This window comes from Choloepus didactylus, chromosome 2 (assembly GCF_015220235.1).
Source record: "Choloepus didactylus isolate mChoDid1 chromosome 2, mChoDid1.pri, whole genome shotgun sequence".
NCBI classification, from domain to species: domain Eukaryota; kingdom Metazoa; phylum Chordata; class Mammalia; order Pilosa; family Megalonychidae; genus Choloepus; species Choloepus didactylus.
Genome location: NC_051308.1, coordinates 159,019,204 through 159,034,600, shown reverse-complemented (window position 1 = coordinate 159,034,600; position 15,397 = coordinate 159,019,204). Strand labels below are relative to the sequence as shown.

Here is a 15,397-nt window from a genome sequence, read left to right as displayed (position 1 = left end):
CTTATCAACATTGAATTCCCCTGCCCACTGAACTTCCTACCAAACAATGCTCACTCCAAAGAGTTAACCATACATCCCTTGTTTTCCTCCAGAACTTTCTGATGACTTTGCAAACCAATCAACAATTCAGCACAAAGGCGTTCCTAGTCACGCTGGCGTGTTGTGACAGAATCACACAATCGCATGGGACTCTTCCCATTCTGAGAACACCCAAACAGCGAAGAGCAGAAGCCAATGGAATCAAACATCAGTGTCAGCATGGCCTAAGAGAGACGTGAAGCTTCCAGACCCCACCATCTATGGGAAAAGTCTCCTGCTGTGGCATGGGGTAAAGACAGCAGATGAAAAATGACAGCAAGATTCCTAAGGACAACTTTTGCTTTGCTCTTCCTTGGTCTCTTTGAGGTCCTGGGGACAACAACAATATCGTGCAGAAATGAAGAAGGTGAAGCTGTGGATTGGTAGGTAAATGAAATACAGGATTTGCTTAAGCAAATATTAAACCAGAGTATCTCAAGTAGACTGGTTCACTGGGAAGTTCCTAAGGAGAACTTCCAACCTGCCTCTCCTGTTTAGAAAGAAGGGGAATTGAAATGTGTAAATCAGCCAAATGCCCAGACAGGGGTAGGCATCTGTGTGAGAGAGTTTTCCTCTGAGAAAGAGCAGAGAAGCCCCCTCATGGGCTTGATTCACTGCTCTCAGGTAGGGCAAGGCTGGGGGCCACAGAAGTGGGGAGAGCTGACAACCTCTCTCAGTTGGCAATTTCCTTTAATTATATTATGGCTTTTCCTAAGAGTTCCCTTCCAACATCCTTTTAGAGAATGGCAAAGGAGAGACAGCAGATTACTTTTATTCTGAAACTGGAGCATGCCCGTCATGAAAATGAGAAAGAGGACTCGGTCACAAACAGCACTGTTTGCTTAACCTCAGTTTGTTCAGGCAGCATGGTCAGTTGCTGGAAGGGGCGGTAGGTCACTGGCCTCTTATACCGTGTCAAAGAAACTAAATGCAGCATTCCATTTTAATCATGGATTCTCCCAAAGCTTTGATTGCATTTTCACTCTTTAATTAGGATGTTAGGTTTGCTGCTATGGTCCATGTCAAGCTTTGTGTAAACCTCAGGCCAGACAACATAGTTATACTCACTCACTAAGTCTTTCAGCAGTTACTGAACTCATTTCATATACCACGCCCTGTATTGCTGAAAATACAAATAGGAACAAACAGTTCCCACCTACAAGGAGCTCTCAGTTATGTGGTAATGACAGAAACACAGTTCACTGGGGAACATAGAGCTTAGAAGGCTTCTCTGAGGAAGCAATTTTTGAGCTAAGTTTTAAAAACAATTATGAGTTGGCTATAAAAAGAAGAGAAATGCATCTCAGCTCAGTGAAGGAGCAATGAAGGGGTACAGACGCCAGGAGCACCGTGGAGAGTTTGGAAGGTGCAAGTAGTTCAGAATTACTGGCGCTTCAGGAGAATGTGGGGAAATGGCAGGAGACAGGGCCAGAGTGATGAGTGAGGGGCAGGGTCATGAAAGGCTGTGTGTGCTGAGCTACTGAACTTGAGCTTGACCTTGAAAGGGAGCTACTGAAGGACTTCAGTAGTGACATGATAGAGTCAAATCAGCATTTTAGAAAGCCCACCAGCAATACTGTGAAGACTAGATTAAGGGGACTAGTCTAGAATCAGAGGTCCAGAAGGACCTTTGCATTATGGGTGAAAAGTGTGGCTCTGAGTTAAAGAAGGGGAAGTGGGAATAGAGAGGAAGGAACACTCTGAGAAAACTTAGTAGCCAATAGGATGAGGAGTAAAGGAGAGAGGAATTGAAGAAAGTCTTTCAGGTTTCTGGCTTCTGTGATTTCATGGATGTGTTTCCTAATAGCAGGGGATGAGCATATTTGGAGCAAAAGATTATAAACTTGTTTTCAAAAATATGGAGTTGGAGGTCTCTGAGACATCTTTGTGTTTATGTCCATCTGGACCTCAGCCTAGAGTTCTGGGTTACAAACAGATTCAGGAATCTTCAGCCTATAATTGGAGACAGTTGTCCAGGAAGAATGTCTAAAAGCACTAGTTCTCAAATGGTTTGGCATGACACGCTGATGGACCACAAAACCTTTCACTGGTGGGCCACCAAATTGCGATCGATATCTAAAATTTATATTTGCCACAACTGAGTGCATAATTACTTCAGCAATATCGATCAGAGGGAATGCTTGAGCTGAAAAGATGCTGAGATAATCACAAGCTAGTACAACTTACTGGAGAATTAAAGGACAGAGAAGCATCAAGTCAGCAACAAAGAACATGTGAGGACCTTGTCCTTTGAGTAAGAAAGCATGGTCAGGGCAGGAAAGTTACCTACAGAAGCATAAGACTGAAGAGTAACCAAGTGAAGAGTATGATGCTTTTATGGATGGCGTGAGACGCTGTTGTATGGTAATAGTGAATCCATTATAATGTTTGGTTCACTGTGAATGTTTAGGGATTAACTGTAGGGTTCCTGCCATTAGAGAGTATCTGGCTCATGTTTCTCAACTCGTGGCCATTTTGCACTCAAGGCACCTTTGGAAAAAGTCTGGAGACTTTAAAAATTGTCATGACTAGAGAATACTACTGTTGTCTAGTAGGCAGAAGCCAGGAATCCTATAATACACATAACTACCCACACAACAAAGAATTATCTGGCTCAAATTGTCATTAGGGGCACTATTGATAAAACCTGGGATGAACAATCCTGGAATGCCCAAATGCTATACAGGCCACCCCTCACCTCCTTGTGAGATACCCAAAGGAGACATGCCAATGGGAAACAATAGTAAAGGGAAGCAAAATGCCTTCTTAGTTAGCTAGCCTAGGCCTAGAATCCTCAATGCCAAATATTCTGATAACCTAGGCTAAAGAGTGTTGCTTAGGCTGGAGGCTCCACTTACCCTGAAGTTCAACCCAAATCTTACAACCAGGCTGTCATCCAAGTGAGGTGAGCATGCCAAATGCTTATGGCAGAAGAGGAAAGCATTTCCAAGATCCCTCCAGTCCAGTTTTGGGCCTTCACCTTCTTCTCCACTGAAGCCATATGGATTGTGGAAGTGACAGAGAGCCACTCTTGATGTACATGTACTTTCACTACAAGAACCCACCCACCAAGCCAATTAATGTCTTAGAATATGTCCATTTTCACATTTCTTTCTCCGGGAGGAGCAAGGAGAAGAGTGGAGAAAGAGGCTAAGAGCTATCCTTGGACTTAGAAGCCTTCCGTGGAAAATAAATGAGATGATATATTTAAGTGCTTAGCACATTGACTGCCACAAGACAAGTACTAAATAAATGTTAGTAATTCATAATTGCTTCTTTTGTCAGGTTTACCTTTTATAAATTACCTAAAAGGCAAGTGAAGGAAAATGGAGAGACTGGCTTAGAGTACCTATATTTAGACTCTACAACTAGAAGTTGGAGGAGGAGTAAACAACTAATAAATAACACCGACAGTGTTTTGGGAAGGACATTACAACAGCTTTATGAAGCATATGCCTCCAAGGTATGTTATAGTTAATCACTCATTTGGATCATACAAAATGCACAAAACAGAATCCATAGTTTCTAAAAGATATTTCCTACTTGCCCACCCAACCCCATAATCCTAGCAACTTGAAATAAGCTAGTCAGGACTTGCTCAGGAAAACTATCTGAACCAATCTGATTAAGACTTTGGGGATATGTCATCATAGTTGACAGCAATACTGAATTATTGGTACATTCAGCACTATGTTCAATGGTATCACTGGGCAAGGTGTGAACTAATTGTATATTTAAGTCTTCTGGCTGCCAAAACATCTGCCAATTCATGCAGTACTTGCTATTTTATCCATCTAATAGAAATAGGGAGAAGAACATTTTCCTGCCACAATGTATGATCAAGAAGGCATGAGTTATGGGTTGTTTACATTATAGCAGTGATTAATTTGTGCTGACCCAAGTAAAAAGTCCCACTGTTCTCCCTTTTAATTAATTATTTTCAAATGATAGATTGAGAGCTAGGGCTCTAGTCCAAGGCCCTAGAGCTAAGTTGCCTGAATGGAGTACAAACCTGCTTTATAAACCTGCTTTGGTGACTATGGACTTGATCAGTCCAGGAGTTAACCAGCCAAAGAGAGTGCATCCAGATAATTCAGATACAGGTGGCTGACTTGTGAGTAGGCCTGCTGGTTTGATATGGGCAGCCTTCCAATGTTCCAGGCACCATCTGCTGTTCAATGACAAGATACTACTTTCCAACCAAGGATAAGTAAAACCGAGAAATAATTGGCATACAATTACATTCATTTATGCATTTCCTAAAAATAACTTACAGATAAGTAAGTATGTAAGATGACTGAGCACCGACAACTAGCTGGGCTCAATGCTGGGCTCTTACACACAAGAACTATTTAAATACCCACCACAATACTGTCTTAGCCTGTAGCACTACTTCACATCTGTGGCTGAAAATTCACTCAAAATGTACAGGGAGCTATCACGATGTGTGGTAATATTCCTTTTATTAACCTGCCATTAATCCAGTCTTCAGAGCTGAGTTATAAAGTTAGAACAGATTGGTAGAATGGTGGAAAACAGGTAATGTGCCAAGCACTGTGCTAGGTGCTTTTAAAAGTTTTGTTTAACCTCAACAACACCCTGGTTTTGAATAAATAGAATGCTATTTAAAATGAAAACTGGCTACAGATGCTTCTGCCTTCCAAGGTTGGGAGTGAGGATGGGGAGTATAAACCATCAGTGAGAAAACAAATGCCTACCTTGTTCACTTCTCCATCACAGAGACTTCTGGGGAGGGAGGAAGGAAAGAGTGACATTGTAAAGCCTCTGTCGTTCACCCTGTGTTGGAGTAGATGGTTCTTAGTTTGGCAGAATAAAACACTGATCTTTGGAAGTGAGAAAGTAGCCTGAGAGCCTAGGAAGGGGAGAGAATAATTGCAATAAAAAGGGAGTAGAAGGAAGCCAGGAATTAGAATGTGTGAGAAACATTGGAGGTGGGGGAGAGGTTAGGGGCAGGGCAACGTGGTGATGTCAAACCTTTCAGTCATTTCATACCTTCAGCAAAATCTGCTCATACACAAATGCCTTGAGTAATGGGTTCTGGGAAGAAAATGATGGTAAAGTGGCTGATTTCCATGTCTGATTGGCATGGAGAAAAAAGAAGAGAACCAGAGCAGTGGTGATACCCAGGTGAGACTGAGTGTTTGTTGGAAGTTGGAACCATGAGCCAGAAGTGACCCTTAGAACATAATCCCTCACACGCCCTGACCTGGAATTGAACTTCTGATAGAGAATAGGATGCCAGACCAGACCAAATGGTTTTAAATCTCAAATGTCAAGGTGACCCGGGCCAATATCTGGATTACATTTGGAATTGTTTTCCTTTGGCAAATAAGAAAATCACCTTTGCAAATAAGAATTTTCCATACACCTTAATAAAAACACTTATCAAACTGTCTTGCTGTTGCCTAAACTTGCCTGTCTATATTTTCTGCTAGAGTGGGGGCAGAAACTGAATCTCTCTCGTTCACTGTCTAGTAGCCAGCATATGTATTGCATAAACAAAGTTGCCCAAAGGCTCACACCTAGATCTGTCTTGTGCTTGAGTCCAGGGTCTTTCTCTGTATCCAATTGCTTCTCTTCCCACCAGGCCTAAAACCCATTTAACCTTAGCAGGCTGCTACATTCTTGCCTGGAGTAATAACCTTCATTTACTATAAGAAAGTTCTCCACTGATCTTCCCAGAGCCCCTCCACATGGCCCTTCAAAGGTATACAATGGCCTTGTTACCACATTCTATGCATGCCCAGACCTGTACAAAAATTGTCAGAATTCTCCAAGGAGGAGGATATGATATCATTCAGTAGCTATGGTCAATTATGGAAATGGAGTGTAAGAAAACAGCTTACTTCCCTGAATATTTCTAAACACGGTCGCCAAGAATGCCACACAGACTATGCTGTGCAGTTTTTAAAATATATTTTTAGATTACATTAAATAATTAAACCACTGCAAGAGACTCAGTTATTGGCTTTTTTCTTCTGAGAAAATAACAAGGGCCTCATTTGTAAGGAAATGGGTTATTCTGTCCTGCTTTTAATTATGTCACCAAGATATTTTTAATATTGGCATTATTGACTTCGATAAAATTCACTGTATCATGACAAATGAAATGGAGCCACCCAGAACAAATATAAGCAAGTTTCCAAATCATGACAAAGAGACACTATCAAAATAATAGCTTCATTTTGACTCAAAAATTTGGCTGATGGTTTGGAGAATTTACTGGTATTTTTGCCTTATCAGAGGAAATCCAATATCACATGTTCAATTTTAGTATCTTTTCTAAGCAGGGAAATGCCAAGTTAGAAAGGCAAAGTGACACTGAGAAATGGGTTGAAGAAAAATCCTCTTATATCAGGAGGTAGGGGAACAGATAATGAGGAATCCTGATTAAATACAACGTTGTGATCAAGCAGTGAAGCTCAAAGTGGACAGAGAAAATCAGGATCTAATATCCTGACAGCCAGTTCTGCATGGTGCCTATAATATCAATGGGGGAAAAAAAAGGTGTCATCCTTGAATGGTTGTTCTTACTTCATTTCCTGAACAAATATTTAAGTACTCCTTTTTCATACATTGCTTGCTTAATCAGAAACCTTGGTCCAAAACAACCAAGAGAAATAGGAACATCATCCTCATGTCACGTCACAATGCATAAGGCGCCTGTCACAACAAGACGAAACCATGCCTGGTTGAGAATGGACTTCCTTTCCCCTGTTGTGTGTGTCACAGAACTCATATTGATAGGCGAACTGCCTGTTAAGGGAATGGATGACTTCTCATGTGTATTAATGAAAGTTCTGTATTGTAGGCTGGGTAGCAGGTAGAAATGTTGTGAGCATTTCTAGGTGGATGATTTATGCCATTATAACCCTCATATGTTCCTGCAGAATAACAACACAGCCTATCTAATATACAATGATGGAGACCCTAAATCTGTCAGTTACAGCAGAAAGTATGGACACACAAAAGGTATGACAAAGTCTCTTAGTTTCCTCTTTCCTACTGAAAATCAACATTTTAAAAACACTTTATCTCAAATATTCTTATATTTCACACTAAAAAGACAGCATGAGCTTTTCTTTTTAATAGTTTTCTTTGAGTTATCAAAATGTATGGTTTCTGTATCACGAGTTATAATGTAATCTGAGTTGGCAATCCCCTTTTTACAAATTCCATTTTATTTCTTAACATGTTTTTAATATATTCTTTATAGTGGAAGTCCAAGTATTACTACTACTGAGAATACTAGCCAGACAGATAGATAGATACATACATACATACATATAGACAGATAGATAGGCAGATAGATGTAGATAGATATAGGTATACCTATAGATGTATTTACACACACACATTTTACTCAGGTTACTGAGGTATAATTTACATACAGTAAAACTTGCTCTTTTTAGTGTATAGTTTATGTTTGAAATAAACATTTTTGAAAATTTTTTTAAACCAAATAGCCACACAATTTTTATATTACAGTAGCTCTTGTTATCTTTCTATTAATAAATTATTTATATATCTATATTCATCATAGAAAATGTCAAAATGTAGGTAAACAAAAATCTATAATCACAATACCCATTAGATAACCACATTTAATCCTTTCTACTTTTTTATAATACATATTTTAAAATATTATTAAAATGTTGTAATGAGTATTTTTCAACCTTTTTTCAACTTAATATATCATGAATGACTTTCCATGGCAACAAGTATTCTTCAGAAGTTTCCAAACTCAAATGCCTTCAGGGGCAGACAAGTGATGTGTGGGCTAGGATAGCTGTGGAGAACCGGAGAATACATGCCAGTTACTACTCAGCTTGCCTGACAGGAATGCACTTCTTCAGGTGTTGAAAGTTAGTATTTTTGTGAAAAATCTCCCCAGTTTTTAAATGTTCCAAATGAATTCAGAATTTCAAAAATGTTCCACAAGCCTAATAAAATGTATCTGGGGGCTGGATTTCGCCCATGGACTTCCAGTTTGCAAACTCAGATTAAGAATATCATTTTAATGGCTGTCAAAGGGCATGAGCATTTAAAGACTTTTTGTATAAGCCAAGGTGTCCTCCTGAACACCTATCTAAACATAACCCAACAGCTTTTATAACAAGCCATATTGTTCAACCTCTCCTTCAGCAACATCCCACTACCACTCCCACCTCCACCCTGTTAGGAGCCACAGGGGTTTGGAAAAAAGACTGGAAAGCGGCTAGGGCCAACATCAAATGGAGTTGTTCTCCTTGCCAACAGTTGTCCTAATATCCTGTGGCATTCAAACCAGGAGGTTAGATTTCAGCAAAACAGCAGCCAGAGACAGCTGTTGAATGTCACCCTGCTCCTTTACACAACAGAACTTTGAGCAGATTCCACCTCATAGCAGGTATTGAATCTGCTTCCACTGAGAAGACAGTAGTATGCTTTCCTAAGGTGTGTTCTTTGAAAAGAATAACCGAAAGGTTTCCACTCTAACAACGAGGCAAACACGGGAGTTTTATGTTTGCATGATCATATGCAAACTAGACAGACTAGTTAGCATACTGTAACTATCCTGATATATTTGCCAACACAAAAATTTTCATAGATGACTGTTGGGCAGTGTTCTTTCATCCATGTCCCAAGATAATGGAAAACTTTGTTGCCTTCCTTCCTGGCTTTCAGGTTAGTTTGCATTTAAGATTGTATACAGTTAACTGGTATGCTTTAGCATAGCATCCTTTTGATCTCTTTGCCTCTTTTGGGGTGGGGATAGGGGCTTATGGAATTGGGTGATTCCTCTGCTACAAAAATGAGCATCAGTTTCTTACAAGACATTGCTGTAAATACATTTCCTCATTTGATATTTTCTCCTGAAACTCTGATATTTAGCCGGCATTTGAAAATAGCTTCTCTGCTAAGCAGTGAAGACATTATCTGAAGCTTGCCAGGTGACTGTATAGTTTAACAAGGTCAAATTCCAATTTAGCAAATTTGCATTCTGCCAAAACAAATTCTCCTTGTGGTTTCAACATGAAATTCCTCTTAATTCTTCAGACGGTGGCTGGTCTGGTTTCCCCTTTGAGGTAGCTTATCATCAGTAACGTGTAATGCATCTGAATTGTTTTTTGAAATCTTTGAAAAATGCTCACAATCCTTGTGATTATTAGCCTAAAGAAGCATTTGCCTAAACCTAAAGCATAAATGGATTTAAATGTTGCTACTTTGAACTCTGTTTTTAAAAGGAGCTTTGTTTTTCTCATTTATCTGTATTAACTGCATCTTTCATAGGTTTACTCTTGTGGAACAAAGTCCAGGGGTTCTGGCTGATTCATTCCATTCCACGGTTTCCTCCAATTCCTGAAGAAGGCTATGATTACCCACCCACAGGAAGACGAAATGGACAATCTGGCATCTGCGTAACTTTCAAGTACAACCAGTATGAAGCAATAGGTAACACTAGAAGCCCAAGTGTGAAAAAAGACGTGGCAGTGTTGAAGAAGATAAGGGGTTTGGAAAAGTATTAATAAATTTTTCACTTCATTTGTTTCACTGAATTCATAGACCCTTTGATATCTAGATTCTAATAATGGCTTAGCCACTGAATTTGTGCAGGCTTAGTTAGCGGCCTTAGTTTTCTGGTGCACCAACGAAATCACAGAACTTGATCAGGAGCAGTAGTTTTGTATGTCTACAGGTGCCAGATAGGTAACAAAAATGAGTGAAATAGAAAGGCAGATATTGAAAGAGCAGTGGGCATAAAGTGAGGTGTTGCTCCTCCCCAGCTCATGTCAAAGATGTCAGCTCCATCATATCCTGGCTATGAGGAATGCAGCCCTGATGGTGACAGATCCTCAGATTTTTCAAGAGGAACCAGAAATCTAGGGTATGTGTGCATGTAATGATGAGAATGCTAAATCATGTAGATGTTAAGTTTGAATTCTAGTGCGCTGAACATTCTCACAGCTGCATGATCAGTATATGGGAGTTCTCTACTTTTACGTATTTACATATAGAGGAAAAATGTGACCTACAAGGCCAGACCACCTGGGTTTGAATATCAACCTCATCAGTTACAAGCTTCTTAAATTTCAGCATGTGATGTTTAGTGCTCAGTTTGTTATAAAATGAGGATAATGATAACAAGAGGACTTACCTAATAAGGTTGCTATGAGTTAACCCATGTAAAACTCATAGAACAGTGCCTGGCAAGTAGGGAATGCTCACTGAGTGTCAGCTATTTTAATCAAAATCCATCTGAAGGCTATTAACTTAAAGAAGGAAATTCTTTTGTTTTTTTGCTGTTTTTTGTTGTTTTTTAATTTACAACAAGTTCTATAATATCACCAGGCATTTTCATTTGCATCTTAACTCTCAACTCTTCTGTTTTTTTGATTCAGACTTTCAGCTCTTGGTCTGCAATCCAAATATCTACAGCTGCTCCATCCCAGCCACCTTTTGCCAGGAGCTTGTTCACATGCCCCAGCTGTGTGCCAGGTCCAGCTCTTCAGAAATCCCTGTCCGGCACCTTGCCACACTTCAGTCTGCCCAGGGACAACCCTTTCTCCATTTTGCAAAGTCTTATTCTTTTCTTGACGGTATGAAAGACCAGCATCCAACAATATGCCATGTAACTCTGCTGATGGACTCACTTTGGATTGTTGAAAAGGGAGCTTCTGTTGACTCAGGGGAGAGAAATGAGAAAAGAAGAGGGAAAATGGGAAGGGAAGGGAGTGGGGAACACAAGGCTCAATTCAAACATTTGCCTGCCCAACCTGTATAGCAGGATTTCTGACCACAAAGAATTTCCTGACCATCAAGCCAAGGACCAGTAAAAAACTCATGGTCTCCAACCTCCACTGGGCCCTCAGTCATCTACTTCTTCTTCCATTTCCTAAGCAGTTATTTTAAGCCTTCAAGTCCCTTACATTACCCACTTTCATAGACAGAATAGAGATCTGCAGGGAGCAAACCACTGAGATACCATCCCCCACTCCAATGTCACCTGTTTCTGTTCCTTTTTACCTTTTCCTCGCATCCCAACAGAAGCGATGCACCCCTTGTGCTCTGGAACCTATCCCAGCTGCAGAAGTCCTTGCTTCATCCATTTGACCTGTTCACCCTCTTCCGCCTTCAATTGCCCTACTCTATAGGTTTCTTCCCCTTAGCATACAGCCAAGCCTAAAAAATCTCCCTCAACCCCAAATCCCCTATCTCTCTCTTATTCCTTGCCTTCCAAATTGCTTTTAAAAAAAAAATGTTCAGGGCCTTCACTGCTCAATGCTCCTTCACTGCTGTCTTGCTTCTATCCATAGACACTCCACTCTTTCCCCCAATTCACCAATGACTGTCTTAGTTGACCTCACTATCTTCCCTCACTTCTTTCCTCCCTTTATACATTGAATAACTATTTCCTGAATGTGTATTATTGCCAAGCCCTGTGTTAGGTACTAGAAGTCTAAAACCGAACAGGACAGAAATAGCCCCTGCAGAATTTGACACTGTTGAAACTCTTTATTTTTGGAAACACTACCCACACTGATTTTTGATAGTATGCTACTACTCATCTTCCTCTCACTTCTTTTAAGTCTATTCTGCCAGGGTGTCCTCCTCTGCCTACACCTTAGGTGATTGGGTTGCCCTGTAGTTATCTACCCTTCCTTATCTCATTCTTCATTCTTCCTCACACTGGACAATTCCAGGAAGCCCTCTGATGATTCCCTAGTCTAGAACTCCAGCCCACTCCTTAGTACTGACTGATGTAGAAGGGGCACTTCCCAAATCTGGGTTCATGGCTTGGTGCAGCCAATAGAAGTCATACTGAACCAGGCTGAGAAGGAAAAGGGTTTATTTACACTGGCAGGAGACAGGGGAAGCTTTCCCAAATCTGCCTGTCCGAAATGTTTTTTTTAATTCGCTTTTATGCAGGTTCAGAGACAAAAAGAGATAATCATTTAATTAACATGCAACAAGAGTGATAGACAAAAGGCTTATCTATATCTGGGAGGTTTGGGGCAATTTCCCCCAAATTTGGTTCTTTAATTGGCTAAACCCATTGGAGCTGGACAAAGAGAGTTAATCATTTTAGTTAACATGTAACAAAGTTTTGGAGAATTTCAGTAATTTAGTTATTTCCTATTTCCTTTAGGAACTAGGTGACACCTGTGAAAGGTGCAAGCTTTACATTTACATATTATTGCAGACTTTATATCTTCCTCTTTTGTGAGCCTAAAGGTTTTCACCCCCTGCTGACTTCCCATTTTAAGATTTCATTTAAAAGCTGCTTTAGGTTACATTTTAAGGTTAATTTATAATTTCCTGCTTACTTACAGTTTTAAGGTTGCATTTTAAAAGTCACTGTTACAATGTGTTCCACAGTAACTGGGACATTTCCCCTTGGAGGTGATACAACATACCAAATTCAACATGCCAAACTCATCATTATCCCCATGAAACTATTCTTTTTCTTTTATTCTGCATAGTCACTCAGACAGAAACCTTGAAGTCATTCTAGATCCCTCCTTGTCTTCACATCACTATCACCTCATGAAATCCAGTGAATTCTAGGTCCTTAATAACTCTCAAATTTACTTCCTCAAAGTTTCTGCTATGACCTTAGTCCACACCTGTGCTTATTTTCTGGGTTTTTGTTACAACCTTCTATCTCCAATATAACCCACCCCTTCTAATTCATCCTGTATATTGCCTCTCAATTGGTATATCTGATTACAAATCAGTTTCCATTAATTCTGTACAAATCTTCCTTTAAAAATTCCCCATTGCTTTCGAGAGTATCCAAACTTTTTAGCATGGCTTACAAATTTAACCCCCCTTAGAAGCTGGCTTCTGACTACTTCTCCAGCCTTACTATTTCTAAAGGTCTTTTCAGGCAAAAATATAGATTGCTCCCTGGTTAGTATGGAGCAGGAGAAGTTTGCAGACACCAGCATCAACATAGTAGTGACAATAATAACTTATATTTGCATAGCACTTTAGCGTTTACAAAATGCTTTGCCATCCACTATCTCAATTATGTTATTATTGTGCTTGTGACACCCAAAATTAGGGATGAATGATAATTTCCATTCCCAAGGATATTTTCAGGGACTTATCTAAATGTGAATGCCAACCTATTTTTCTCCTTATAAATTATAGACATCTTTGCATCTTGGATGGCTCAACAGTTGAAGACACACTTGCTAACAGAAACCTGGCAGCGAAAGACACAAGAACTTCCTTCAAACTGCTCCCTTCCTTACCATGTCTACAATGTCAAAGCAATTAAGATATCTGAGCACTCCTATTTCAGTTCTTATCAGGATCATGCCAAATGGTGTGTTTCCCAAAAGAGCACCAAAAATCGTTGGATATGTATTGGAGACCTAAATCGGAGCCCATATCAAGCCTTCAGAAGTGGTGGATTCATTTGTACCCAGAATTGGCGTATTTACCAAGCATTTCAAAGATTAGTTTTATATTATGAGAACTGTAACTAAACTTGGTGAAGGGACCCATGTACTATCAATGTGAACATTGATAATGGATCTTCTTCCGTTAGATCCATTCTTTATATATTAAAAGCCTGTGAATTCACTTTAGTCTACATATCATCAAATAAAACACTTTTCTCCCATGTTCACCATTTTATCTCCCAGTTAGTAGCAAATTGTCTGCTTTGTACTTATATACAAAAAGTATAAAGTATTACATAGAATTAATATGAGAATGGAAGAAGCGAAAAGAAAAATATTTGTTCCCAATTAGTCAACTTTCAATTCTTTAAGGATTGACCAGCCATCTTGTAGATAAAATTTCATCTTCTTCACAAAGACTCCCTGACTATCCTCCCCACCCCTTTCTAAAGAAAAGTTAACTCTCTATTTTTCTTTCTAAGGAAAAATTGGCTTCTCTCTCCTGTAAGAAACACTATTCTTTTATATTCATTTTAAAGTCTTTCTCCCTGGTTTATGGTTGCCTTGTTTGTTGTTCCTGCAGCTTATATTTACTAATTCTATGACCTTGGGACATTTCCTTGAACTCTCTGATTTTCTCATCTATGAAATGGAGATAATATATTCAAACACCTAGCACAGAGCCCACTGCAGGGCAGGCACTTAAAAATAGAGGTGGAATTTGAATCTGAATCCTCCCCTCCAGTGAAGAATGACAACAGTAAGTTTTAGAAATAGTAATATTTTTAGGAAAACAAAATTAAGTCATTTTAGGAGAAAATTAAGCAACATAAGTGCAGCCTATCAACTTGAAGGAAATAAAGCAGTGTAACATAAACCAAAATCAAATCTAATAACCTTCAATTCTGGTATGTTTCATTTTCTGAAGTTCTTATCACTAAACATAAGTATAGTATAAATTAATATTAATAAACTTGTACTAAGTACTTCCTAATTGCTTAGGAGGTTATTACAATTATTCTGACGTGAGATGATGAGGTCCTGGCCTAAGATAAGAACAAGTGAATGAGAAAGGAAAAGATAACTTGAGAGCCATTTCAAAGAAAAAGTTGTCATGATTCCATACCTAAATGAATATAACTATAATTATTTCCATAATGCAAATCCAGTAGATAGTCAATGCTCAATAAATACTTAAGTACCATAAAAAGATTGCATTATTGAACACTGGCAGGATGTAAGCAAGCTTTGGTCTAAAAACGGCAATGGATTTGTGTATGCTCCCTCACTCAGGTTCCTTTCTCACCAGTGTCCTGCAGTGATTGGCTGATCATGGTCAGATGGAAAAGATGTCCTCTGTTGAAGACACACAGCCTCTATGACCTATGCTACCTTATTGGAATCACACTCCATCCCGACTGGTTGTTGTAAGCTGATGTAATCAGACCAGGCCTGTATGAGGCAGCACCTCAGAGGGATTAAAGTGATCTTTTTTTAATCCATCTTGCCAGCACTTATACATTCAGATGAATGTAGTGCTTTCCAATTAATCAATTTAAAAGCCCATTCCTTAGTCTCATTCTTTCAAACCTTTCTGACACTTCTTTTGAGAAAAGGCTTTCAGAAGCCACACAAGCCAACCAATAAATATGTCTCATCACTATGTAGGCAGTGGCCTATGCCATCTAGCTTTCTGTCCAATTCCCTTTAAAGCATCAACACAATTCCCTGCCTTTGGTGGTGGTGGTTAGAGAACAAGATCTTGGCAGTCCCTAACCCCACTTCACTCTTTCTTCCTTGTTAACTGGCCTCTTTATTTCTCTTTCCACCTACCCTATTTATTGCTTTTCTTTTTTTGCTACCCCCCCCACCTCCCCCACAATCTTTGCAAAGCTCTTTGAAGG

General features: G+C 39.5%; 2 protein-coding genes across 3 annotated transcripts in view; one reads left to right on the top strand and one right to left on the bottom strand.

Moving 5' to 3' along the window:
- Positions 1–15,397, bottom strand: part of LOC119527109 (uricase) — a 101,528-nt gene that overhangs the window by 30,356 nt on the left and 55,775 nt on the right. The window lies entirely within an intron of this gene.
- DNASE2B (deoxyribonuclease 2 beta) lies at positions 186–13,720 on the top strand. 2 transcript variants are annotated; one of them, XM_037826766.1, is made up of 6 exons: positions 186–461; positions 3,364–3,541; positions 6,990–7,071; positions 9,373–9,534; positions 10,482–10,679; positions 13,237–13,720. In XM_037826766.1, the coding sequence occupies exons 1-6, from the start codon at positions 349–351 to the stop codon at positions 13,575–13,577; spliced, it is 1,074 nt and encodes a 357-aa protein (XP_037682694.1). In that variant the 5' UTR covers positions 186–348; the 3' UTR covers positions 13,578–13,720. The 2 variants fall into 2 exon arrangements, with proteins under 2 accessions (XP_037682694.1, XP_037682695.1); XM_037826767.1 differs by lacking the exons at positions 186–461; positions 3,364–3,541; positions 6,990–7,071 and adding an exon at positions 9,867–9,967 and having other exon boundaries at positions 9,389–9,534.